The sequence below is a fragment of the Aedes aegypti genome, chromosome 2 (assembly GCF_002204515.2).
Source record: "Aedes aegypti strain LVP_AGWG chromosome 2, AaegL5.0 Primary Assembly, whole genome shotgun sequence".
Classification (NCBI taxonomy): domain Eukaryota; kingdom Metazoa; phylum Arthropoda; class Insecta; order Diptera; family Culicidae; genus Aedes; species Aedes aegypti.
Genome location: NC_035108.1, coordinates 269235924 through 269263300, shown reverse-complemented (window position 1 = coordinate 269263300; position 27377 = coordinate 269235924). Strand labels below are relative to the sequence as shown.

Sequence of the window (27377 nt, the reverse complement as noted above, 5' to 3'; positions counted from 1 at the left end):
TATCAACTTCTATTATTTTTAACTGCTGCTGATAAGAATTGTTATAATTTTGTTATGTGGTTCTAGTCGGGTTACACTACCAACGTGTTTGGGACATTTTTCCAAATTTCTCCATAGTTCTTCCCATATTCACCTACATTGTATTTGGACTACTTTCTAATTATCAATTTTGTATTTTCAAATTCACACGTTCAGCAAGCAATAATATTCTAGATCATTTTATGAGCAAAAAGAATGACTCACCCAATTTTCGTCATGATATAATTTACACTGAAGTTAGCGACCATCTGTTTTTTATCTCATCTTTCATGTTATCTTGTGTAAAAGACCGTGTAACACTCACACAAAAAATTGTGGACAAACGCAAACTAGGGTCGATGTTTAATAATTATTTGAATCAGTTTTTTTGGTTTGATGATGTTAATTGTTCTTTGTTAGCCATAACTAAAACATATAGTGAAATGTTATCTCGAACGATGGAAAAAGTTGAAATTGTAAATTGTAAGTCCAAATACTGTCCATGACTCACTGTCGATCTTTGGCAACTCATAAAACTTAAAAATAAATATATAAAAAATGTAAATACAATCCTAGTGATCAATATTTGTGGGGAATTTTGAAACACCTACTAGTAGTTCTAAGTTGTGGAAAAACTTGAATGAAATTATGAGACGTTCGAAACAAAAAAAATATCAAAAACCTAAATGTCGATGGTATCCAAACAAATGATAAAATCGAAGCATGTTAAGCGCTAAATGAGTATTTCTCAACTGTTTGACTAAAACTAGCTGATATCGTTCCAAGCCAAACAGACTCGAATCCTCTTGATAATATGCGTCACCTAAATCACGCTATTTTTCTTCAACCTACAAATGTAAATGAAGTTTTTCTAAGAATAAAATAAATAGATACTAAAACAAGTAATGGACCTGATGATTTTCCGGCTAGTATTTTGAAGGACAATATCCAAAAAAATTCAGATATTCCTTCAACTATGTTGAATCAAATAATAATTCCTAAACTTCCTGAAGGTGGCCAAAATTGTACCAATTCATAAATCGGGGTGACGCAAATAATCCCTGTTATTATTGCCTAATATGCACTCTATCTGTGTTCAATAAAAAAATTGAAAAATTGCTAGTTAACAGAATAACAGATTTTTATACCAGATACCGTCGTTGGGGGTGACAATGGGTCAAAAAGGGATGTAAACGAATTATTTATTGAATAACTATCGCAATTTAACTCCAATAAACTTCAAATTTGGTATGTATGTACTTTGATGGTACATTAAGGTGATTATAAAACGAAGCCAAACTTTGAATTTCCAAGTGCACAAGACGAGAGTATGTGACAACAGATCGCGTAGAAAACCAATCAACTTGCTTGCTTGCTGGTGGTGATCAATGGGATAGATTTTTAACGCGGAGCGCTGTTTAGTTCTCAAGTCTTGTGCTCTTGAAAATTTGAGATGTGGCTTCGTTCTATAATCACCTTAACAACTGTTCAAAACATTAAAGAAAAATATTTATTCACAGCGGCACCACAAGTGAATGAAAAATGACCCAATCTCACCCCATAGAGGGGGTGACATTGGGTCACTGTAATTAAAATAACTTGTTTTCGAGAATATGATTTCAAAACCATTCACAACTGAAAAATATTGATTAAAAACGATGCAAACAAGACAAAAAGATATCTAAGATGTTTCACAAGTATGATAAACCCACTTAAAAGAACGATTAAACCAAAAAATTGAAGAGCTATGAGAAAAAATATGTAAACACATCATTCATCGTCAAGTTTACATAAATTTTCTATTTTTTTCCCTCGAATTGTCTTCAAAGTCTCATCCCCATTGCCATGAAGCCTATTCAGTTTCCCCAAAGGTGTACTGAAACTAGAGTTTCCATTCCCGGGAACATTTCCCGGGAATTGAGATTTCCCGAGATTCCCGTTTCCCGGGAAATGATTTTATTTTTCCCGGGATTCCCGTATTTCCCGGGATTTCCATACTTCCCAGGGAGGTTTATGAAAAAAAGAATTTACTATCTATTTCCAAACAAAAAATATCGCACAATTCACTTTTCATATAATTCTAACCAATGAACTCACTACGTCGCTAGTTATATTTCGGGGCTGATTTTTTTTGTTTTTCGAAATGAAATAGTGGTTCATAAAATGGACATCGTTTTTGACGAAAAAAAATATGCTATATAAAATAAAGGAATTTTCGAGGAACTTTTTCTATGAACTACTCAATTCATACTTATAAATACTCATAAAGATTTCATGGATGTAACAGCCACAATTTTTAATATATAGACTCTAGTTGGATTTTATTCTAAACGATTTATCAAGAATAATTTATTTAAAACTCCACGTGGATTTTTGCTTAATGATATAAACTTTGTTGTTTTGAAGCCTAGCGTTTGAAATGGTGCTAACATTTTTTAGAGAAACATGAACAAATTACTCACAGAGAAAAGAAATTACCAATAAATTTACTGGTATAAAATACATATAGGGTCGATGTACCATGTACATATTGAATTTTGAAGCCGCATAACTAAGAATAAATGTTCGAGTAAAATCGAAATATAAAGCCAGTGGCATTATTTTTACGTCAACCGAAAGCTATTTATCTCAGTTTTGTGAAAAAAAAAATGAAAACTCAAATTTTTGTATTTATTGTCATTTGTGCTACTATAGGAACACCTATAGTACAAAGTTAAATACAAATCAAAACCGTATTTTTTTTACAAAACTATTATATTTTTCCTTAAAAGTGTGGATCAAAAGCCTTCAATTAAAATAAGAAGAAGTCCGAATTTATTTAATTATTTTGTTTTATGAAAAAAAAAAAAAGAGTTTCTGTTGGTATTGATACTATAGGAACAATAGGTTTGCTATAGATACAAGGGAGCTTAAATAATAAGCAAAACTATATTTAGATCATTTTTTTTAACACAATCGAATAGTGTGTCAATGGTACTTATATAAATAGTTCCTGAGCTTCATGTCAAAAAATATTTTGCAACGATTTATAGCAAAACGGACGCAAAAAGCCACTAGTGCGACTATAGGGGACTGTCTACTAAGGGAACGCCGACCCTACACGAAATACGAATAATTTGAAAAGAAAATTTAACCAAATTTGCTTAATTTTCACGCTTTTTAGAATTTCCCGGGATCCCGGGAATTCCCGGGATATGGTAATTTTATTTCCCGTTTCCCGGGAAATCAAATCCCGGGAAATTTGGAAACTCTAACTGAAACAGTGATTATTTTAATTCTTCGCAAATAGTTAAATTTCGGAGCGACATTCAACGATCAATACATTTCAGGCAGATATTGATGTCATAATCACGATATTTCAGTGTTCCAACTCATTTGTACTTCCAGAAGATATTTCTATAACATGAAAACACTGATAAATAATTAAATTAAAAAAAAAAACAATCCATTTGATAAAATTTTACGATGTTGCTGCGCACGAAACACAGTTGCTGGATTGAGAAGTTGTCAAAATGTATTGCATTGTTATTCAATGTACGGAATCCTCAAGTAGACTAGTTTGATGTTTCAGAGATGCTGTATTTAGAAAGAATAAACACATCTTAATGAAAAAGAGAACTACCGGCGCCGTAAAATGTCAAAAAAGTGGACTTGCAATTTCATTTACTGTCATTCTTGCTTGACCCAATCTCACCCCCATTTTTTATGTTATAGACACCGTACCGAAAAAAATAAAAATTTTATTGAAAAATCAAATACATTCCGGAAAATACGTGTGAAGTGTAATGAAAAGACTTTAAACCTTCTACTAATATAACGGTAGAGGTTAAAGTACATGCGTGATACTTTGCACAGGAGAAATTTAATGTTGTAAATTTTATCTAATTTCAACATACAAGTTTATTGATATAGTAAACAAAAACTACTATTTCTAAAAATGTATATTGTGATGAATTATGTGTAATTATATGTTCCCTAACATATGAATTATTAATTTTAGTAATATCACCGTTCTTAGCTGAAATATTTCATAAATCATATTTTTCCGTTTTGACCCAATCTCACCCCCCAGACCCATTGTCACCCCCATCGACGGTATGATGTTTTATACAAATATCAGTACGGGCTTAGAAAAGGCTGCAGTGCATCGACCGTAACAGTAGAGCTAATAGACTTCTTTATTGATAAAATTGATTGCTAATGTGTTTTATTAGAGCTTATTATCGATTTGAAAAAACGCGTTCGATACGCTGGACCATAATATCCGTTTGAAAACGCTAGAGTTGAACGGAGGGGTATTGCGAATGATGTCATTCAGAGCTATTTGAAAGATAGGCAGCAGTTTGTAGCTATTGACGGTGTTAAAAGCTCTTTGCGTACAGTTAACGTCGGGGTGCCACAAGGAAGCAATATAGGGTCTCTATTGTTTCTTCTTCTTCTTCTTTCTGGCGTTACGTCCCAAATGGGACAGAGCCTGCTTCTCAGATTAGTGTTCTTATGAGCACTTCCACAGTTATTAACTGAGAGCTTACTATGCCAATGACCATTTTTGCATGTGTATATCGTGTAGCAGGTACGAAGATACTCTATGCCCTGGGAATCGAGAAAATTTCCTTTACGAAAAGATCCTCGACCAGCGGGATTCGAACCCACGACCCTCAGCATGGTCATGCTGAATAGCTGTGCGTTTACCGCTACGGCTATCTGGGCCCCTCTATTGTTTCTTACGTATATAAATGATATGTGTAATCAACCACTAATTGGTGTACCAAGTTTGTTCGCAGATGATACATCCATTTTTTACTCTGATACTGATTTTAAAACAAACTTGTTATCCATAAACCTTTCTAAAACAAAATATACGCTGTTCTATAGCCCACGAAAAAAAAACTTCAAAATCATGTTAATCCAGGTTTCGGAACAGACATTATTGTGTTGAATTCAACACTGTCTTGTGAAAATTGCATTAATAGTATGGATAGTAAAGTTGCATCTCTTTGTGGTATGATGTTCCGTGTAAGCTCTTTTGTTCCTTGTCACCCATTAATGAAGTTTTATTACGGTTGTGTACATTCTCTTTTCCAATACCTCAGAATTACGTTGGGTCATGTTTGTAAATCCAAACTTAGAAAACTCCAAGTCCTACAAAATCGATGTTTAAAAATCATGTTTAAATTACCACTGCTCTATCCTACGGTTCATCTTTTTGCTAAAACATTGCGCAGTATCCTACACATGCGTTGTCTATGCGAACTGTTCCTTTTTGTGTATGATATATTTAAAAAACCAAAACATCATTGTATTCTTACACCAACTGATCGAGCAAGCGGTAGGAGTGAAGGCTCGAATTAACCGTACCTCAAACTCAAAGAAACTACATTTTTATTGCTTAAAATAACGATCACAATAGATGTATGTACATCTAGCTTATCCTACTTTGTGTTTAATACTAAAGTAATGGTGATGATGGTGTATACGATAGGGTAGGACACCCCACCGGTAGCACAATGGTGTTTGTCCAAACACAAACTAATCATGGTTGCAACACAAGACAAGCCAATACCTTAGTGCAATCAAGAGCTCTTTGGTGTGGAGGTCAGTGGTGGGCCCTTAAAAAATAAAAATATAATTTAAATATATTGGCTACAATGTCGTTGAACAAACTTGTGTCAAAATATTTAACATTTTTTAGTTATGACAGTTTCAAAATTGTTTATCTTAAACAAACTTTTGCGCACCGGTGGGACAAAGTTAGAATCAAGAATGGGGCAATAGTTCACTGACTGAAATCCAAAATGTCGATACTTTTGTTCTGAAAATACCTTTCACTCACCGTAAAATGATATTTGCATAAAAATACACACTCAATTGGAGTCAGAATTTAGCCCAACATAGGGATTACTGTAATCTACCCAAAAATAGCAGTCTTTTGAAAAACTCAGATAAAACGTGATTTTTTGATAACTTTTTTCACTCGATAACGCATATTTTAGGAAGTTTCACGGCAATTTTCAAGTTTTTTTTCTGAGATAATATAGGGCTTGCACTTCTGCCCCATTATGGGCCAAAAGTGATTTTCAAACATTTAGGCAAAAACTACTCCATCTTAAAGCATATTTACAATAGGCGTAGCTAGTTTCTTGTAATGAAAATTCGACCCAGAATTTCAATTTTCACGTTTAATATACCGAAATTTTGACCGATTTCTATGATATTTGGGGTGAAAGTCCCATAGGGACCATCCATTAATAATCAATGACAATTTTGGAAGTTTTCAATCCGCTTCCCCCATGGCAAGATTGTTTATAAGACTATTAAAAATAAATTGTATGGCGCCTAAGAAGTCTCAGACGCCCTCCACATGTAAACTCTTACGTAATCAATGGACGGTCCCATACTTGAATTGCATTTTAGGCACCATAAAATTTATAAAATTTGTTTTGAATTGAGTACACAGTGGGAGATTTTGTTATTTTGTCGTTCTTACTAAACAGCGCCTCAACCCTTTTTTAGCACCATATGTTTTTCACCACAAAAAATATTCACATCGCAATAACTTTCTTGTTTTAATTTTTTTTGTGTTGTTGCTCCATTTTTCCACTACTTTCCAAAAAGCTCTTCAACTTTGAAAATCTGTGTCGATTTTGATCATTGGACATTTGGATCCGGTGATATTTCGAAATTTCTTGGGAAACCGGCACGTAGCCATACCTCAAATAAATATCTTAGCATAATTTTTTTTCCTATTTGCCTGTCCGCTTTTCAAAACAATATTTTGCGCTACTTTTGATATATTCAGATATAAAGGGTGTCCCAGAAAGTATGGGCACGACTTTGATAACAAGAATCACAATATTTTTCCACACAAATACATATTTTTATATATTTGTATTTTCATGGGGCATTTTAAATGGTGCCTGTGAAAATTTTGTTAGATAAAATAACCTTTTATATTGAACTTTTCACTTTTAGAAAATCAATTTTTATCTAGCCAGCACAGGCCCTACTTTTGTGTTTTGTTGGAACTTAAGTAGTAATGTTTGTGTTTACGAATATCTTTCGATGTGATGAGTCCAAGTACATTGTACCTGAGTAGCAAAAATGTTATAATATACGCAGAATAACTCTTATATGACCAGATCTGGTCATATAAGAGTTATTCTGCCTCAATTATAACATGTGTGCTACAAGGGTATCTGTAGTGTTCCACAAAAATTTTATTTGGCTTTGCTAGGAAACATTTGACAAAATGGTATAATGCTAAAAAATCGCTAGTTTTTCTCTATACATAAGATAACTTCACAAAATCATAGGGTTTCATATGTTTTCAATATAAATAAAAATAATTCATTTCAAATTTACTTATGTCGAATATCTATACTTTTGGATAGACAACAAAACTTTACAATTTTACATGTTTTAACGGATATACAAGGACTTGGTTTTGACCCTTTTGAAAGTCGACCACAGCTGAAACCAGATTTTTAGTTTCTCTTCAAACTTCATATACTTCACTATGTAGTTTCCAATAAAATAAGTGATAGTCTGATCATTTATCGTATAGGAAATGATAAATATATTTTTTACAGATTTTTATTGTACGTACTTTATGACCTGGCACAATTTTCGTACAACAAAGTCGCTCAAATATAACGCGATTTGTGCAAAACTGATAAGAGGAGCTTCCAGAAATGTAACACCATTAACAAACAGGTTGATCGAAAAAATCGCCCAAAATTCACAATCAGCTCTTGATATGTACAAGAATAAAATGTATGGAAATCAGATTTCTATCTGCACTAGTCTCCGAATGGCAGTATGCTCAAGTCGTGCCCATACTTTCTGGGACACTTTATATACCCTTAAAAGTGAGATAGATTTTTTCTTATGTTTTCAGTACACAAGGTTAGTGTCTTCACAAAATTGTAGGAAAGACTATTTTTAATAACTTGGTTGAAGATACCAAGCTCGCAACTTCACTACGGCAGGGGTATTTTGAAAGCTGTTGAGCTCATATTTGGTCACACTATGCGTCTTGTTGCAAAGTTTCAGAACATTCGGCCGAGAAAAACCCCACATGCCCAAAGTGAATCATGAAAGTGCCCAACTAGCTCTGAACCCTAATATGTTTTTGACAATAACCCCTTGAAAGTGTTTTTTTGGAAATAACTTCTGCATTTTTGGTTTTATTATTTTAGAATGTTCTAATAACTTTTATATATCATGAAAAAAAAACAACTTTGAAGAATACGGTATCTCATACATTTTGGAAACAAACAAGCTATTGCTGTGAATATAGTATTTTTGAGAATATTTCACATACTTGTAACTAAACAAGAGGCAATAAGATTCAGATCATATTGTGTGCATATGGAAGTATATATTCTGGACTGTAAGATATCGTTAACATGATCAAGCTGTATGAGAATGTAGTGACAACACTTGTATTTTTGACATGATTTGTAAAACAAAGCACATATGCATTTCGATTGTGCACAAACTATTTTTACCACGTAAGGCATTTAGAAATAATGAATTAAAATATTTCTACATTGATTGTTTTTACTCTTGTTAGAACAAAAACACAATTTCTTTGCAACATTGAGATCAGCAGGAAAATATTGAGAGGTAAACTGTCTCCAGTAATGTTCAATAGTAATTAGATACTCTTAAACACAGTTTACATGTATGTTTTACACTATGCTGGAAGTAGCTACGGAAGCCTAACGGTACACAAAATTAAATTGATATTCATATCATATACCTAATACTCAAGGTGGCGGAAGGTTGCCTAATTGCCATTGAAATTATTTATAGTTTTTTTTGTAACCTTGGCATGGCAAGAGGTGAGTTATAATTATATATAAAATATATATATATACATTAAAAAATTATATAATATAAAATATAAAATAATTTATCAACATATTATATGGTTAAACATACCGAACATTCTCTTAAAGTTCAATCATTTTGAGGTTTGATGTCAAGGACATGTTCTCTCATATGCGCATGGTTTGATCTGCATCTTATTGCCTGTTGTTTAGTTACAAGTATGTGAATTAAGCTCAAAAACACTACATAAACTGTCATAGTTTTTTTTTGTTTCAAAACTTAGTGAGATGCCGTATTCTATTTTTTTTATTTTAACGATATAAAAGAGCTTAGAACATTCTAAAACTATAAAATGAAATATGCAAAAAATATCCCGAAAAAAAACTTTTAAGGGATTATTATAAAAAAATATATTATATATTGAAAAGTTCAAAATTTTTTTTATCTCACTTCTAGAGGGAAAGATTAAAATGATGAATACATAAAAAGTAGCGCATTTTTAACTGAAAAACTTTTTAGAAGGCTTCAAAACACTAGGGAGCTTTATTGAGGCACTTTTCGATCGTTCGAGAAACTACTCAAAAATAAATCTCGCTGTTTTTGGAACGATTTTACTGCCAATTGAACCAGGCATGTCTCCAGTTATATAATATGTAGAGTTTCCATATATGACTTCCGGAGTATTGCCAATGTGCTCATAAATATTTGGAAATATGAAGATTGGTTTGTTAGTGTCTATGTTTATAGAGTGTTTTGTAAGTAGATTATCATCCGGAAAAAACCTATCCAACTGTACCTCTGAATTACTCGGGAACCATTTCAGAGACAAAGCAGCCAAGGGCTGAAAGTCTCTCTAATGAAGACTAATAAATAATTTGTTTGTTTTACGAATGCTCAGGGGCCCAGATAGCCGTAACGGTAAACGCGCAGCTATTCAGCAAGACCAAGCTGAGGGTCGTGGGTTCGAATCCCACCGGTCGAGGATCATTTCGGGTTGGAAATTTTCTCGACTTCCCAGGGCATAGAGTATCTTCGTACCTGCCACACGATATACACATGCATGAAAGGTCATTGGCACAGTAAGCTCTCAGTTAATAATTGTGGAAGTGCTCATAAGAACTGTGCTGTAAAAATCATCATTCTGCAACTTGTTCCGTAAACTACTATTCTAACACTCAAATTTAGGTTTTTGATCTAAATATCTTTTTCACTATCTAAAATCGATTTTGACACGTTTTGGACAATCATTTATTCTTATTCGCAAATTCAGTTTTTGATTATTATAATATTTATTTTGAACAAAAAAAGCAATTTGGTATATTATTCGTTGGTCGGAAAAGCACTTACCATCTACACAAGAGTTGTGAGTTCAAATCCCGTTTAGCCATTTTTTTATATCTCTCAGAAATCGTTCTTCTTCCAATTGTTTGCAAAGAGTGGTAAGACGTCTAAACGGCACCTATCGCTAAAATCTTTTGAAAGTCCCATTCATTCTAAAGCAAATTACATGATTTTAATGAAAAGTAATCACTGAAAGTCTAGTGATCAGAACAGACAAATTTCATTCAAATAGGTTCAAACTTTGGAAGGATAATATTTACCATAAAGGATAAAAATTTGCAAGAAAAATGTTCATCAGTCTACTGTTCAGTTTGAATTATAAAAGTGTGTTTTACCTCACCATTATTACAGGTTTCACAACATCAAAGCCGGATGGATTTCAAGACATTTTCGCCTTTCATAATCAGGAAGAAAACGACGGTTGCCTTTTATTTGCTCCGAATACGGCGGTTTGTGCTTGATTGTTTGAAATTTTATGAGAGCAATATAAATTACTGGTCTAATTTCAGGAAACCGACTCTCAGCCATTCAAAAAGGTGGCAGTAGTTGAAAACTTTTTCAACATCATCTACGGCGTTCATGTTTCTTTGGGCAGTCGTTCAAGCCGACACGCTGGACAAAAGCGAACATACAGAACGGTAATTATCCTTTCAAAGACCCAAACATGTTATTTCAATACCGTTCTTGTTTTTACATTTGACTTTCAGATTACCGAAACCTACGCCTTCCTTCCGAGGGAAGCTGTGACAAAGTTCCTGTCGCTTTGTGGTCAATGTTCGAAATCATTGAGACCCCCATCGCCAATCAAATATGAGCGGTCCGACAGTAGTCCGCGAACAACGAAGACTGATGAATCTTTCGATAGGGAAACCAAAGAATTTTCACAATCCAAAAGAGTTCCCACTCCGCAATCCTTGTTACCGAATAGTTTTAGCGATGCTAGGTCAAGTTTCGATAGATTAAATAGCGATGAAGTTTATTCGAAGTTGATAGACTACTACAAAGTGCAAAACGAGGAACGGGACGGTACGATGTACTATCAGTTGCTCAGAACATTTTACGATAATGCAGCGAAGAAGAACGAAGTTGATGTTGCAGTGGAGGAGCCGGCTAGGGAAGCTGAAAATCAGGAAGAACCGGTGGTGGATTTGACCGGAACTCCGGAGTCTGATAAGACGTTCGAAGTCAATTTCCGAAATGTGACTAAAAGTGCTTTGAATGAAAATGGTGCCTTAGCTGATAATGGGAAGGAGCTCGATGAGAAGATTGCGGTTGGCAATGGAGATAGGGAACGTTTAGCTAATGAAGACGATCAACCGGGGAAAGATTTGTTAACGTGTGAGGCTAGTGATGCAAGTGGGGAAAGATTTGATGATGACTCCGAAGATAGTGACAGTGATAGTGATATTGATCGAGATGATTCCAGACCAATAACATCCACGTATTTGGATCTGACCAGGAGCATGGGGGTGACGGATGACGACGCGTTGAATATGGTGAGTAAAAGCAATAAAACAATCTTAGTAGAAGCATATTTATTGCGTGATTTCATGCAATTTTGGAATCCTTGACACCAACTAATTTAATTCAATATATAGGGAAAGTGTACCAGTTATGGCCATAGTGGTTCCCTATTTGGCCATATGTGTAATTGAAAACTTTCATATTTTTAATATTTTTGAATGTTTCAACATCAAGACACATCCTTCATCTTACTCATAAAACACACAAAATTTTTCAAAATGTAAATAAATTCAAGTTATCATGTATGGCGAAATAGGGAACCACTATGGCCATAACTGGTACACCTACCCTACTCATTAAAGGAAATCTAGCTGCAAACAAAAAAAAATGTTAAGGCCTACAAAATAAGCATGCCTTCTGAGAATCTCAATTAGACTAGAATGTGTGTTTAGGTCTTCCTATAGTTTTTTGGGACTTAAATATCAGATTTTACATGCGCAAATATAGATCTGGTCACAATTTCTAAATATGAGAAAATCTTGTAATTCTGGTCATTTAGTATAATGCTATTTTTGGCAGAATCATTTGTTACGTCAAGTTCTTCATTTTGGTGACTAGAAAAAGTGCTCTAGTTCATCCAGCAACTTACTAGAATATACTGGAAGTGTTTCTGTTGGTGAAAACCTCGTAAGCCAACAAACTAAACGCTTTGTAAAAAAGCCCATATTTAACAAAATCTCCTTACTTGTTGTATGTAGCGACTAAATATTCAAATTTTAACGATATGTGCCAACCCGAGAAGCGAAGAAGCGAAGTTCTGATCATCAAATCGAGATATTGTTTTGATTGACTTAAGAGATAAAAGATCTGAAGATATTGTCAAAATTTTATTCCTGGAACTTTTGAACCATAGCTAAATTTGATCTTTTGCAGATCTAATGAATAGCTCGCTGATATGACTTGGGGTGCTGTATCTCAGTTTCTGGTAGTCCAAATTGGCTGAAATTTGGATGACGAACTACAAATAACTTGAAGTTTTGTCTGTAAGGGAATTATTACATTGCAGTCATTTTACACAGAGTTTCAGAGGGTTGTTCAAAGACAAAAGTAAGTAACCGAGAGACTTTTTAATTTAATTCGAAAACGGTGAGTCGTGGAAAGTTGGTCTGTTCCACAAAGTTGTTCAATTTCAGAAGTCACACAAGTCGAGTCTAGTACACGACGAGGTCGAAATACGCGTATCTGTCAAAGTATACAACTCTAGTGGAATTAAATGGTATAGTACTAAATTCGGTTTTTTCATCTACTTAAATTGATCAATGTTTACCAACTAAATTAATTTCGATAGCTCACAAAAGAGATAATGAATGTATTGTCAAATTAAATATGTATTTGATCATTCGATTTTAGGTCATTAGAGTCAATCAATTACTGAACTCTTGCATTCTATTCGACAAGCTACTCAATCGTTCCCTAGAGGACAGTGAAGCTATTGTACATATGTAGTACAAAAAATATGCCCAATTTTAAGTGAAATCTCAATTTATTTCATTCGACTAAATGTCACGACTCCTATAGTTACAAAATTCCTTTATATTTATCCTTTCCATATAGTCATGTCTATTCCACTAATCGCTGAACGTCATTCGTCTAAGCGTCATGCGACTAAACGTCATTCGACTTAACGCCATTCGAATAAACGTCATTTGACTAAATGTCATTCGACTAAATTCCATTCGACAAAACGTCGTTCGACTCAACGTCATTCAACTAAACGTCATTCGACAAACCGTCATCTAACAAAACGTCATTCGACAAAACTTTATCTAACAAAACGTCATTCGACAAAACGTCAATCGACTAAATGTCATTCGACAAAACGTCATTTGACTAAACGCCACTCGACTAAACGGATTTAGGAAATTTCGTCGAATGACATTTGGTCGAAATTACATTTGGTCGAATTGCTTTGGAACATTTATTTTGATCGAATGAGGTTTAGTTGAATGGAAATTTGGTTCTTTGGAATACTGATTAACAAGTTATTTTATTACTCAACGATGTGAACATAATGTTATTATTCTTTTGAAATGTCATCGTTCTTCGTAATGAACTGCTGATCATCATCTGATGAAAATATTCGGAGAGAGTGCTTGGGATCTTTTCTTGAATTCCGGGTCATTCGACTTAACGCCATTCGAATAAACGTCATTTGACTAAATGTCATTCGACTAAATTCCATTCGACAAAACGTCGTTCGACTCAACGTCATTCAACTAAACGTCATTTGACAAACCGTCATCTAACAAAACGTCATTCGACAAAACTTTATCTAACAAAACGTCATTCGACAAAACGTCAATCGACTAAATGTCATTCGACAAAACGTCATTTGACTAAACGCCACTCGACTAAACGGATTTAGGAAATTTCGTCGAATGACATTTGGTCGAAATTACATTTGGTCGAATTGCTTTGGAACATTTATTTTGATCGAATGAGGTTTAGTTGAATGGAAATTTGGTTCTTTGGAATACTGATTAACAAGTTATTTTATTACTCAACGATGTGAACATAATGTTATTATTCGTTTGAAATGTCATCGTTCTTCGTAATGAACTGCTGATCATCATCTGATGGAAATATTCGGAGAGAGTGCTTGGGATCTTTTCTTGAATTCCGGGTCTTGCAGCTTACGTACGTGGGTAAGATTTTTGAATGCGGAAATGAGACTTAAAATTTGTTTTAAGGAAAACCTATATCAGGTGTCAGCAACTCTACTTATGTCCAATTGTGACTTCCAATTTAATAACATACCTCAAGCAAATATATGGCTTTTCCGACAGTGTTGATGACCCCGGGTCAATAACAGAATTTGCAGTAGAAGTTTTGAATTTTTAAAAACTAGTGGTCCCGGCAAAAATCGTCTTGCCATTATGTAGACTGTTCGAAAACGTCAATAAATTCCCCATACAAAATGACACCTTAGTGTTCTTTCATTTTTCCGATTATTCCGGAGACTTTCCCGAACTTTTTCCTCACACGAACATGTCGCATCCCTTGTGGAGTGCAAAAGTGAAAATCTTCTGTTAATCCGTTGACCCGTTCTCAAGCCATTTCGTCACATACAAACACCACTCCATTTTTATTTATATAGATGAAAATTGTGCTAAGTATATCTTATCTCGAATCACAGAACATGTTTAAACGAAAAAGCAGCATGAAACGTAAAGAACGCAAGAGGTTGATCAATATGATGGAAGAGCGTCCATCAAATTGTATAACAAAATTTTGCTTATGGAATCTGTATGCAAAAAAAAAAAAAAAATGACTGATACTTTTTCAAATATTCAATCACTTTTGTATTAGTGACAAAATGCTACTCTCGATGATAATCAGACTAAACGTAAAACTTTGCTTCCATACTATTTAGATTCAACCACTATCCGTTCCATGAAATGTGAGTTCGACCAAATGTCATATGCTTTCTGTTGCAACTAAACCTTATCGACGAAATGTCCATTCGACGAAATATCCGTTCGACCAAATGTACTTTCGGCCAAACGTCATTCGGCAAAATGTCATAGATTCGACTAAAGACATTTGACTAAAGTCATTCGACTAAAATCATTCGACTAAAGTCATTCAACTAAACGTCATTCGACTAATCGATGAGTGCGTATATGGTACCGTAATCCGGGGTAACATTGATCAGCGGGGTAACATTGATCGGTATGATTCTTCTCGTAATAAGTTCGAATCATCATTTATTGATGAAATATTTTAGTATTAGTGGTGCTTCTCTTTCTTACATTCATAAGCTAATGAAAATTGAGGTTTTTGTGAAAATTGCATTTCTTCCATGCGTAAATTTGTCAACTTTTTGAATCAATTATTTTTATCATTATGGATGATAATACCCAAGATTCATGTCTCACACAAGTTCTGCGAATGGTATGAGCAAGGAAAATGCGATTGCTACTTAAAATGGCATCGCCGAAAACGATTCCGTTGTCAAAACTTTCATAAGTTTATTCAATTAAGCAACATTAACGAACTACCGTAAAACGGGGTAACTTTGATAATGCGGGTAACTTTGATAGTGAGTAACCCACCGCATACTAAATGAAATATCATAATTTCTGTTAAACAGTTAAGCAAAAAGAATGCAAAACTAAAGAATATTAGTATGACACTTCATGTAAGAGCGATTTTCATTTGAATCAAGAACATTTTGGGCTTTTTATACGAATTTAAAAAATTTACACAATTTTAGCATTTTCAAAACGCTTACAAACAATCTGTTCTACGATCACTATTTGATGTAGTTTTGAATAGTTGGCCACTTATCTTTGATAGCCTAGTTATCATAGAACTTGAATACGGTCTCAAATCTCTTAGCGAAAAGCATATTCACAAACTGGGACCATTTTTGTAATCTAAGTCAGAAATTTCCATATAACGTTAAACGCCTAGAGGTATGCAATGCCCTACAAATGTTCGTTATTCATTCAATTTTGTTCGAATCATACTCCATTATCAAAGTTACCCCAAAACAGAAAACCAACTTTCGATTGTATGAAAAATGATATATCCATTCAAAATGAATCTTTTGCCAATTTATCGACTGTAATCGATAGCTAGGATGCCAGTACTTGTTTTAAAAATATAAATTGTAAATCTTTGAAACAGCATGCAAAAATATTCAAGTTTTCTTCGAAAAAACTATCAAAGTTACCCCGTTTTACGGTACTATTAAGAATGCAGAATTTCCTTAGGCAATTGCCTACTCTTAGGCGTATTGCGTGATTCAAAGTGATTTTAGTTTTGAAATAACTCAAAAGTAATTGATTTACAGAGTTTGGTCTTCAAATTCGACTTCAGGAGCCATGATTTTAGTAAGCAACGACATTTTCAATATTACCGAACGTTGTTCACATGGATGATCAACGTAACCCCATATCAGCTAAATCAAAAAATCACTTAAAACATTTATTTAAACATACTTAAATCTTATGAGAACCAAAATACAATATAGAGTCACGAGCGGTGGGTGTCAGTACTTGTTTTAAAAATATAAAACTTGCGACATTTGCATTTTCAAATGAAAAATTTAGGAAATATCCCAAAAACTGATCACTGTTACCCCGGATTACGGTGATTCTATGACACTACCCCGAACGCCACTACCCCGAATGCCACTACCCCGAACGCCATTACCCCGAAAGCCATTACCCCGAATGGGTCATTGCCCCGAACGCCACTACCCCGAATGGGTCACTACCCCGAACGCCATTACCCCGAATGGATAACATTTTGAGACGATTCTATGACACTACCCCGAACGCCACTACCCCGAATGCCACTACCCCGAACGCCACTACCCCGAAAGCCATTACCCCGAATGGGTCATTACCCCGAACGCCACTACCCCGAATGGGTTACTACCCCGAACGCCATTACCCCGAATGGATAACATTTTGAGACATATTCTAGAGTTAGAGAGTGGGGAGATAATTGTACGATTCCTTTTGAGTATTTCACGATTTTGGCTCAAAAATGTATTTTTCAAATATTAGAAGATAAAAAAGCAGCTAGTTGTTCAGCAAATAATTTTTTCACACTAAGTTTTGTCCTCTAATTTTGGAAAGATTCACACAGTCACATTGCAATGCTCTGAAGAACAGCCTATTTCGAAAAAAAGGGTGAATTTATTATGAGAAGGATAGCTATAATATGTACAAAATTAGGATGTAGTAAAGTCTCTTATTAGATGTCGGTAGCCACTTCCTTTACTCATTTTATAGGTGTCGGGCATTAAGATTAAGGTGAAGATGAATCGAAGCCAAACCTCAAATTTTCAAGAGCACGGATCTGGAGAACCGAACATCCTTTTAAGCTGAAACCTTAATCGATTGGTCACTCGCTGGTGATGACCAATCGATTAAGTTTTCAGCTCAAATGGGTGTTCGGTTCTCCAGATCCGTGCTCTTGAAAATTTGAGTTTTGGCTTCGATTCATCTTCACCTTAAGATCTTCTTAAAGATTTTGTTTCGTAAACGATGGTAATGGAAGTTCACCCTGAGATAGTCGCTGCAAAAGTTGTTCTTTAGAACCCGCTTAAAAAAACAACCTAATAGACGACCGTTCCGCTATCGCACTTGTACACTTGTACATGTTAGAAAAATCGGCGGCCTCTGATTGACGCTACAGTAAGAACTTTTGTGGATTTTTGGGATCGTTAATTTAAATTTCTGTGAGATAACCACAAAAAAAATATTTTTTTGATTAAAGATAATGAAGTGGTTGTAAATCCATAAGAGACCTGTCTGTTTTAATACAAGAAGATAAAATAAAGGGAAAATTTCCTATTAGAATTATAGCAGGAATCACTTTAGTGAATGCCTTCAAGATATATTCCTTTATAAAAAGCTGTTCTATATGGAAATATTAGTGACTAGCTTATCCAACAAAAACGTGAAAGAACAGCCTTTTTAAAAAAGAAGGGCAAATTTCTGGTGAAATGTTTGCAGCTATGACGTGAATGATCACTGTAACAACGTGATGCCTATATTCATAAGAAAGAAAAATACACAACCTATATTCATAAGAAAGAAAAATATTTGTTCAAAAACAAAATTGAAATATGAACACCACCAACAAGTCCAAATACCGGTGATTACGCATCTGTTAAGCAACACCATATTGAGGGTTATGAATTCGAATCCCTTTCAGTCAATAAAAGGCTTATTTTATTAAAGCCCATTCACAAATTTCGTAACGCTGAAGAGAGCAAAAAAGTTTGTGGGTGGTTGTCCTCAAAATGTTACAGCCCATTCACAATGTGTAGAATTTCCATACATAAAAAGTACGAGGGGGTGGGTAGGTGTTAAATATGGCAATTGTTGGCGAAATGAAATTTGTGAATGAACCCTTGAATTTCGAAGGTGCCCACTGAGCTGATAAACAGGCACTGTCTCAGAAAGAATGAGAAGAATATAGTTGCCATCAAGATATTTCGAAAGAATAAATATATGATGAACATTTTACCGACGAATTTTACGTGCCATTAATTACCAGCCTTTATTAGAGACGCATTTTTGCACGCAAAACAAGATACTGTACTGCATCTCATACTATTCGGGGTAATGGCTCATTCGGGGTAGTGGCGTTCGGGGTAATGACCCATTCGGGTAATGGCTTTCGGGGTAGTGACCCATTCGGGGTAGTGGCGTTCGGGGTAGTGGCGTTCGGGGTAATGGCGTTCGGGGTAATGGGATGGAGACTTTGAGACATATTCTAGTTCAGTGGTCCTCAGCTTATATGCTTATGCGGGCCACTTAGGTGTTTTCAAAACATAGCGCGGGCCATAACGTATTTGAGATTTTTTTTTATTTTCAATGAGAATGCAAAAAACATGAATCTTTTCCTATTGACATGAGTTTTGTGGTCCTTTGGTTATCTCTTGTAGAAGAAGGTTTTGACCAAAACAATACAGATGGTATTGTCCCATTAAAACAAAATCAGACTCCTTATTAATACGGGTTGGAGATATATCTGGGCTGGATGCTTATGACTCTTGGATATTACATTGCTTCAAAAGAACTAAAATTTTATCAATAAACCGATGGGAAGACTTTTCGCGAAGCGAAGAAATTTATAGGCACTTAATTAATTTTAAACCCTTGGCTTATCTAAGATTTTTTGATTCAAGATATATTCGAGAGATATGGTCTCAGACAGATTTCTAGTTATCCCAAGGCTTGATAATAATTCCGCAGCATCACCAGAGTTCGAAAGAATGCTCTAGACTAGCGTGTTGTCTTTGCCTCTTTGTAAGAGATAGAAAATATACTGAGCAGAGAGGCAATACAAAATGAGCGTGGAAGACGCGACACAAAACACAACGGATGAAAATTGTGTGTGTGTGTGTGTGTGTGTGTGATACAATCCACCTCCCACTGGCCGGCAGTGCTTTTATGGAAGAAAATTGTATGCATGTATTTAATGATACCCTTCGATATCTTTATATCTGCAGACAATTTTAGCCCAGGAGATGAAAGGTGATAGCTCTACTGAAATTCCAACGACCCATTTCAAGAATGGCAGTAAATACACACACATTCTGAGGTCATTTTTATTTACAGTAAGCCCCGCATAAAAACATCCAGATATCAAATGGATATATGCAATGTTTTTACACTTCCCGAATCGAAAATTATATTTTCGACCCTGGCACGTATTTAGTTTGAATTGGTAATAAGTGAGTAAAGTAAACAATAATAAAGAACGATTTTACCAGGATGTGAAGCAGTTTTTCTCCGTCGCCGCACTGTGGTTTCCGTAAAATACTATACACTTTTTCACTGCACTCCACGCATAACACGTTCGATCCTGACCGCATCACCCGCCCCGCAGGAGCAAGCGTCGCAGTCAAAGGATCACACACTACTGCAAAACAGGGGAAAAAATTCTCCGGCAACGAAAATACGCGCGAATCGGTCAGAAAAATCAATCGGACGACGCAAAACCGAACTGTCCTGCTTGGGCTTCACAAAGCACTACCCAGCAAGACGCTCCAAAACAGGGGAAAAAAAATTCTCCGGCAACGAAAATACGCGCGAATCCGTCAGAAAAAATCAATCGGACGACGCAAAACCGAACTGTCCTGCTTGGGCTTCACGAAGCACTACCCAGCAAGACGCTCCAAAACAGGGGAAAAAAAAATTCTCCGGCAACGAAAATACGCGCGAATCCGTCAGAAAAATCAATCGGACGACGCAAAACCGAACTGTCCTGCTTGGGCTTCACGAAGCACTACCCAGCAAGACGCTCCAAAACAGGAGAAAAAAAATTCTCCGGCAACGAAAATACGCGCGAATCCGTCAGAAAAATCAATCGGACGACGCAAAACCGAACTGTCCTGCTTGGGCTTCACAAAGCACTACCCAGCAAGACGCTCCAAAACAGTGGAAAAAAAATTCTCCGGCAACGAAAATACGCGCGAATCCGTCAGAAAAATCAATCGGACGACGCAAAACCGAACTGTCCTGCTTGGGCTTCACGAAGCACTACCCAGCAAGGCGCTCCAAAACAGGGAAAACAAAAATCCAGCAACGAAAATACGCGCGAATCCGTCAGAAAAATCAATCGGACGACGCAAAACCGAACTGTCCTGCTTGGGCTTCACAAAGCACTACCCAGCAAGACGCTCCAAAACAGTGGAAAAAAAATTCTCCGGCAACGAAAATACGCGCGAATCCGTCAGAAAAATCAATCGGACGACGCAAAACCGAACTGTCCTGCTTGGGCTTCACGAAGCACTACCCAGCAAGGCGCTCCAAAACAGGGAAAACAAAAATCCAGCAACGAAAATACGCGCGAATCCGTCAGAAAAATCAATCGGACGACGCAAAACCGAACTGTCCTGCTTGGGCTTCACAAAGCACTAGGGTTTCAATGCTAGTAATGGACCCCTTAGTAGCTGAAATTCATTCTAGACGCTTTTCCGCAATGAAATCTCAGACGCATATACGTTTTGTGGAGTCTAACAACAAATTCAATGTCTTTACTTCATAGTACGTCTATGACACATACAAAATCATTCGATTTTTCCAGCGAAATATGCATTTGAAAAACTGTTGTCCGAATGCCTATTATGGACCCTCCCGGGGTCCATAATAGGATTGTTTACAAATTTGACGTTGCGTATTATGGACCCTCCATTTGATTCCCATGTAATCCGGCTCGCTGCCGACGAGCCTATTATGGACCCACCTGGAAATGCGTATTATGGACCCTCTTGTGTGGTTTCATTTACAAAACTGTTCAAATATCTGTATGTATGCGTCTCAAACCAAATATTTTGCCTGAAACTGCTGACTAACAATGTAATCGAAGTTCTCCCGGTGGATTTTCATAGGAACAAAGTTGCTTTGAGTGTTAATTTTATGTTTTTCTGTAGGGGGTCCATAATACGCAAAGGGTCCATAACCGGCTTCGACTCCCTACCCAGCAAGACGCTCCAAAACAGGGGAAACACAAAACACAACGGATGAAAATTCCACCAAAAAAGAGTGCATTCACAACTCCGCGAGACCTGTTTTGTTTGGACGAGTCACTTAAGAGTTATCCTAAAGTGTCAGTAAGGGTGAGCATCGAAGCAAGAGAGAAAGAGTATCAGCAAAAATCCTTGCATTTCGATGCATTGTCATTCGAATCTTTTGAGGACTCGTGTTGTGAATTTTGGGTTAAATTTTTACTTCTCAGAAAAACCTCGTAACCACCTCATTGTTGCATCAAATAGGAGCTGTCAGCTGTCACTTGACTGGTTATTCCTGAGCTGATAAATACAGCCAATATTCCATAAATTCCTAATGAAATCCTACAGGAAAATTTTTCATATAATAATGATCAACTTTCGAAAACATAGTTGCAAAGGCAAAAGAATATAAGCCTCGTTATTTCTTTTATGTAACACGCGGGCCACTTCACATTAACATTCAAAATGTGTTCGCGGGCCGCACAAAACCTTTACGAGGGCCGCATGCGGCCCGCGGGCCGCAGTTTGGTGACCACTGTTCTAGTTAGTGATTGGGGAGATAATTTTGCGATTCCTTTTGAGTATTTCACGAGTTTGGGTCAAAAATGTATTTTTTAAATATTAGGAGATAAAAAAGCAGCTAGTTGTTCTGAAAATAATTTTTACACACTAAGTTTTGTCCTTTAATTTTGGGAAGATTCACACAGCCACATTGCAATGCTCTGAAGAACAGCCTATTTCGAAAAGAAGGGAGAATTTATTATGAGAAGGATAGCTATTATATGCACAAAATTAGGATGTAGTAAAGTCTCTTATTGGACGTCGGTAGCCACTTCCTTTACTCATTTTTATAGGTGTCGGGCATTAAGATTAAGATCTTCTTAAAGATTTTGTTTAGTAAACGATGGTAATGGAAGTTCACCCTGAGATAGTCGCTGCAAGTATTGTTCTATGGAACCCGCCTAAAAACCAACCTAATAGACGACCGTTCCGCTATCGCACTTGTACACTTGTACATGTTAGAAAAATCGGCGGCCTCTGATTGACACTAAGTAAGAACTTTTGTTGATTTGTGGAATCATTGATTTGAATTTCTGTGAGATAACCACAAAAAAATATATTTTTGATTCAAGATAATGAAGAAATGATGATGGCAGAAAAGTGGTGAGTAAATCCATAAGAGACCTGTCTGTTTTAATACAAGAAGATAAAAGAAAGGGAATATTTCCGATTAGAATTATAGCAGGAATCACTTTAGTGAATGCCTTCAAGATATATTCCTTTATAAAAAGCTGTTCTATATGGAAATATTAGTGCCTAGCTTATCCAACAAAATCGTGAAAGAACAGCCTATTTAAAAAAGAAGGGAAAATTTCTGGTGAAATGTTTGCAGCTATGACGTGAATGATCACTGTAACAACGTGATGCTATGACACAACCTATATTCATAAGAAAGAAAAATATTTGTTCAAAAACAAAATTGAAATATGAACACCACCAACAAGTCCAAATAGCGGTGATTACACAACTGTTAAGCAACACCATATTGAGGGTTATGGATTCAAATTCCTTTCAGTCAATAAAAGGCTTATTTTATTAAAGCCCATTCACAAATTTCGTAACTCAATGGTGATCATTGATCTTTCGAACTATTCAATACGGGGAGGGGAATGCTTCCTTCTGTCGGCAGGACCGTTACAAAGGGAGCAAAAAAGTTTGTGGATGGTTGTCCTCAAAATGTTACAGCCCATTCACAATATGTAGAATTTCCATACAAAAAAAAAAGTATGAGGGAGTGGGTAGGTGTTAAAAATGGCAATTTTTGGCGAAATGAAATTTGTGAATGAACCCTTGAATTGCGAAGGTGCCCACTGAGCTGATAAACAGGCACTGTCTCAGAAAGAATGAGAAGAATATAGTTGCCATCAAGATATTTCGAAAGAATAGCTGGCATATAAAAGAAGGGAAAATATATGATGAACAATTTACCGACGAATTTTACGTGCCATTAATTACCAGCCTTCATTAGAGACGCATTTTTGCACTGTATCTCATACTATTCGGGGTAATGGCTCATTCGGGGTAGTGGCGTTCGGGGTAATGACCCATTCGGGGTAATGGCTTTCGGGGTAGTGACCCATTCGGGTAGTGGCGTTCGGGGTAGTGGCGTTCGGGGTAATGGCGTTCGGGGTAATGGGATGGAGCCATTACGGTATGTATTTTACTGGAGGTTGCATATGCTAGAACAACATGATAGAGTGCAAGAAGTCTGCTCTGGTGTTCTGGTGAATTTTGTTTTGAACAAACTTCAAGCCTTCAAAGTTTTTGAATTACTGTTGATCTTCCCTACAAAGTCGATTGAATTCTTGCGTTTTTGATGTAACATGATGTCATTTTTTATTTTGGATAATTCGGCGAATTGGATGAATCTATGGTGGAATATTTGATCTCCGCATTCCAAATTCTTAGCCACGGTTGGAGGTTTTAAAACTTCATACTTAATAAAGTTTCGAACCTACATTCTGAAAGTTTTCATTGAATAAAGATCAGCAGTTATTTTTAAATAACGATGATATTTTGAAAGAAATTAATATATAAATAACTGTGCAACAAAAATGTTTAGGAGGTATTTTTCCAAATTTCGAAAGAATAAAAAATTTAACAGATTATTAGGCCTTCAACCTTGAGCAATAAATAGAGTACTATTTCAAAGAAAATTCAAAATAGCTAAAACATACGATAAACATGGAAAGAATGATTCTATATCATTTAATACAATCAGCTTTGAAAATCTATGATATTTGATAAAATAACACTCTCGTCTTATGACATTAGTACATATTCTAATCAAGTTGAAAAACGTAGGTAATAATTATCATTAAGAAAGAGTCATAATTGGCTGCTGATGAAAAGTTTGTCTCCATTGTGCAAAAAAAAAAGTTTGATTTTAGATCTGTTGAACCAAATGATTCTTTAATCAATTAATTGATCAAAAAATGTCATTCGACCAAATGTCCTAATGCCAAACGACATTCAACTAAACGTCATTCCACTAAAAGTCGTTCGACTAAACGTCAGTCAACGGAAAATTTGCGTGAGACACTATTATATTATTCTTCTTGGCATTACATCTTCTCTGAGAGAGAGCCTGCTTCTCAGCTAAGTGTTTAATAAGCACATCCACCGTTACAAACTGAGAGCTTTTGTAGTCAAAGGTGTCATTTTTTGCACTCGGTCAAGAAATTTCCATCCCAAAAGATCATGGACGTAGTTTGCTTACTTCTGTGTTAAATTGATTTTTATCTCAATTGTGCTTTTTATATGTGATGAAAGACATATAAAAACTTTAAGTTGGGTTTATTTCAGTCTTTTCTTTATTTATTGTGAAATTTTCAAGTCGGTAACGAAGGAAACTTATCACATACAGTGCTACCTATTTCCATAAATGTTATTGTAATATGCTTATGATTTTCCTATAAAATCTTTAAATTCATAGAGTCTCCCCTTCATCTATTTAGAGGAGTTCAAAGTTTCAGAATAGATTCTACAGGGTGATTATTTCCTGTCAGTAAAGTACATGGTCTGTGAAAAAAGTGTTTGTATGAATTTCAATTTCCAGTGTACATCCTGTTTTATACATATAAATGTTAGTTTTGACAAAGCATATATTGAATATTCTTCATTTACTTTAATTTTTAGTCACATGTGTTGTTTCAAGGACGTTACAGCTGGCATGCACGTTCTCCAAACGACGCTTGAAAACTTACTCGATTGAAATAGCATGCTAACACCACCTTTTGGACTTACTATGAAAAAGCCAGACACTAATTAAGGAAAATTTCAGTAAAACAAATACGTCTCTCTGGGTTAAAATATATGCTTCTGGATGACGTGCGTGTGTAAGAGCATTACACTCTTACAACAACGAATGTGGTCAGAAAATAAGGTAAATAAAATGTGTTATCATTACACAGAGTAGACAAATGTTAAAGATATTGAAAACTGAATTAACACTGAACATTAATATTGATACGAACATCTTTTTTTCGATAATCATTCATTTTACTGGCAAGAAATAGTAATCACCCTGTAGTGAAACGAATTCACAAATTTGGAGGTTTCACTCACTCGGGTTGTAGTTCACCATTTATGAACAACAATAAAAACTTATCGATATTGTCTGATGTTTCTAAGAATGTAAAGATGGACGTGGATTTTTTTTGATAAATTTTATCGTTTAACCCCATTAATTTTCAAATCGCTATAACAATTGGATCCGTTTCTAATCGGTTACTTCAATTTCGTTACATTGGGACACGTTTATCCACTCCCGTACCACAATATATTGTGGTAAATCATGTGTGACAATTGCTAGCCTTCGTAGAAAGAGTCCACCACCAGCAGTGTAGTTTGGTCGTCATCCTTAAGTATAGACAACATCGCCAACAACGAGCTAATAATGGCGAAAATGATTTAATGACAAAGAGTAGTTCGACGTCAAGCCTATCAGCACGATTCTTATTACGGTGGTGGGAAGCTTGATGACAACGAGTGTGAGTGTGTGTGAGTGAACTTCAAAGTCTAAGGTGCGCTAAGGCTAAAAGTATCGTCCTAAAGTGGGACTAATGGAATTAGTTTGTTCCCGCTCTCTGCTAGTGACGATCTAGCGCGGAGGAATGGGAGAGAAGCCCTTGTCGTTGATGGTACACGGTGGTGGTTTTGTCAGTAGAATAAAGGATGGGGTTGGACTAAGGTCGGTTCCGCATCAGGGATGGGACATATTGACGGAGTTGAAATGTGCTGTAGCGGCGCCACCGTGTGTCTGAAACCGTTAAAATAATTGAATTTATTTTGAATATAGCTTGAAATTCCTTCAGAAATTGCCTACATTTAGGCGTTGTTTTTAATTCATTTTTTTTTTTTCCAAAAAAATGATATTGTTAAGAATTAGGAAAGCATATTAGGATTCAGTGAGCTCAAATGCATTAAGTAGAGTGGTTTTCAAAACTTACAATAAAAGTATTGATAAGTGATTAATTTCACCACGAAACGGATTCCCCTGAATTTTATTTTAAAGATCATTTTCCCCACTAAAATCATAATTGTTAGATAATTTCGCACCGTCGCACTTGTTTTCCTGCATGCATTTATTTGATACTGACAACATCATGGAAAACAGATTGGAAAAACTGTAAAAATGATCAATTTCAACCGAAATTACGGTACTTGGTTGGTTTACAAATTGATTATGAGTAATTTGAAGAATCTGAATATCTCTTCCAAAATAGATCAAAAACTTAGAATCACGATAAATTTCAATTCCCTCTTTGAAATATTTTCAAATTCACGGAAAAGATGCTAAAATACTATATCTTTCGAATGGTGGTTCCAAAAAGGTCCATTTTTTTTTCGTTAACAACGGTTTCAGACACACCATGGCGCTAGAACGGAATACCAGGTAGTATGGTACCCGTACACTATTAGTCCTCTAAGGGTGCGCCGTTTTGACACGTGCCCGTGTACCCCTGCCAAGGCGTGAGTAAGCTAGCGCCCTATTCCGGTGTCTTCGTGAACGGTGGAAAGTAATTATTATTGGTGTGGCAGGGGAAGGCTTCGAGCGTTTTTTAATTTAGATCGCTGAAGATGGAAAGGCCTATTAATGACCAGATAACAGAAA

The 27377-nt window shown here is 35.7% G+C and overlaps 1 protein-coding gene across 1 annotated transcript in view; it reads left to right on the top strand.

Moving 5' to 3' along the window:
- LOC5565811 (nucleolar protein 4) overlaps positions 1–27377 on the top strand; it is a 226164-nt gene that overhangs the window by 2221 nt on the left and 196566 nt on the right. Inside the window, exons 3-5 of the mRNA XM_021839570.1 lie at positions 10546–10643; positions 10704–10832; positions 10902–11690. Coding sequence (XP_021695262.1) covers positions 10546–10643; positions 10704–10832; positions 10902–11690 — 1016 coding nt within the window. The remainder of the gene's footprint in view (positions 1–10545; positions 10644–10703; positions 10833–10901; positions 11691–27377) is intronic.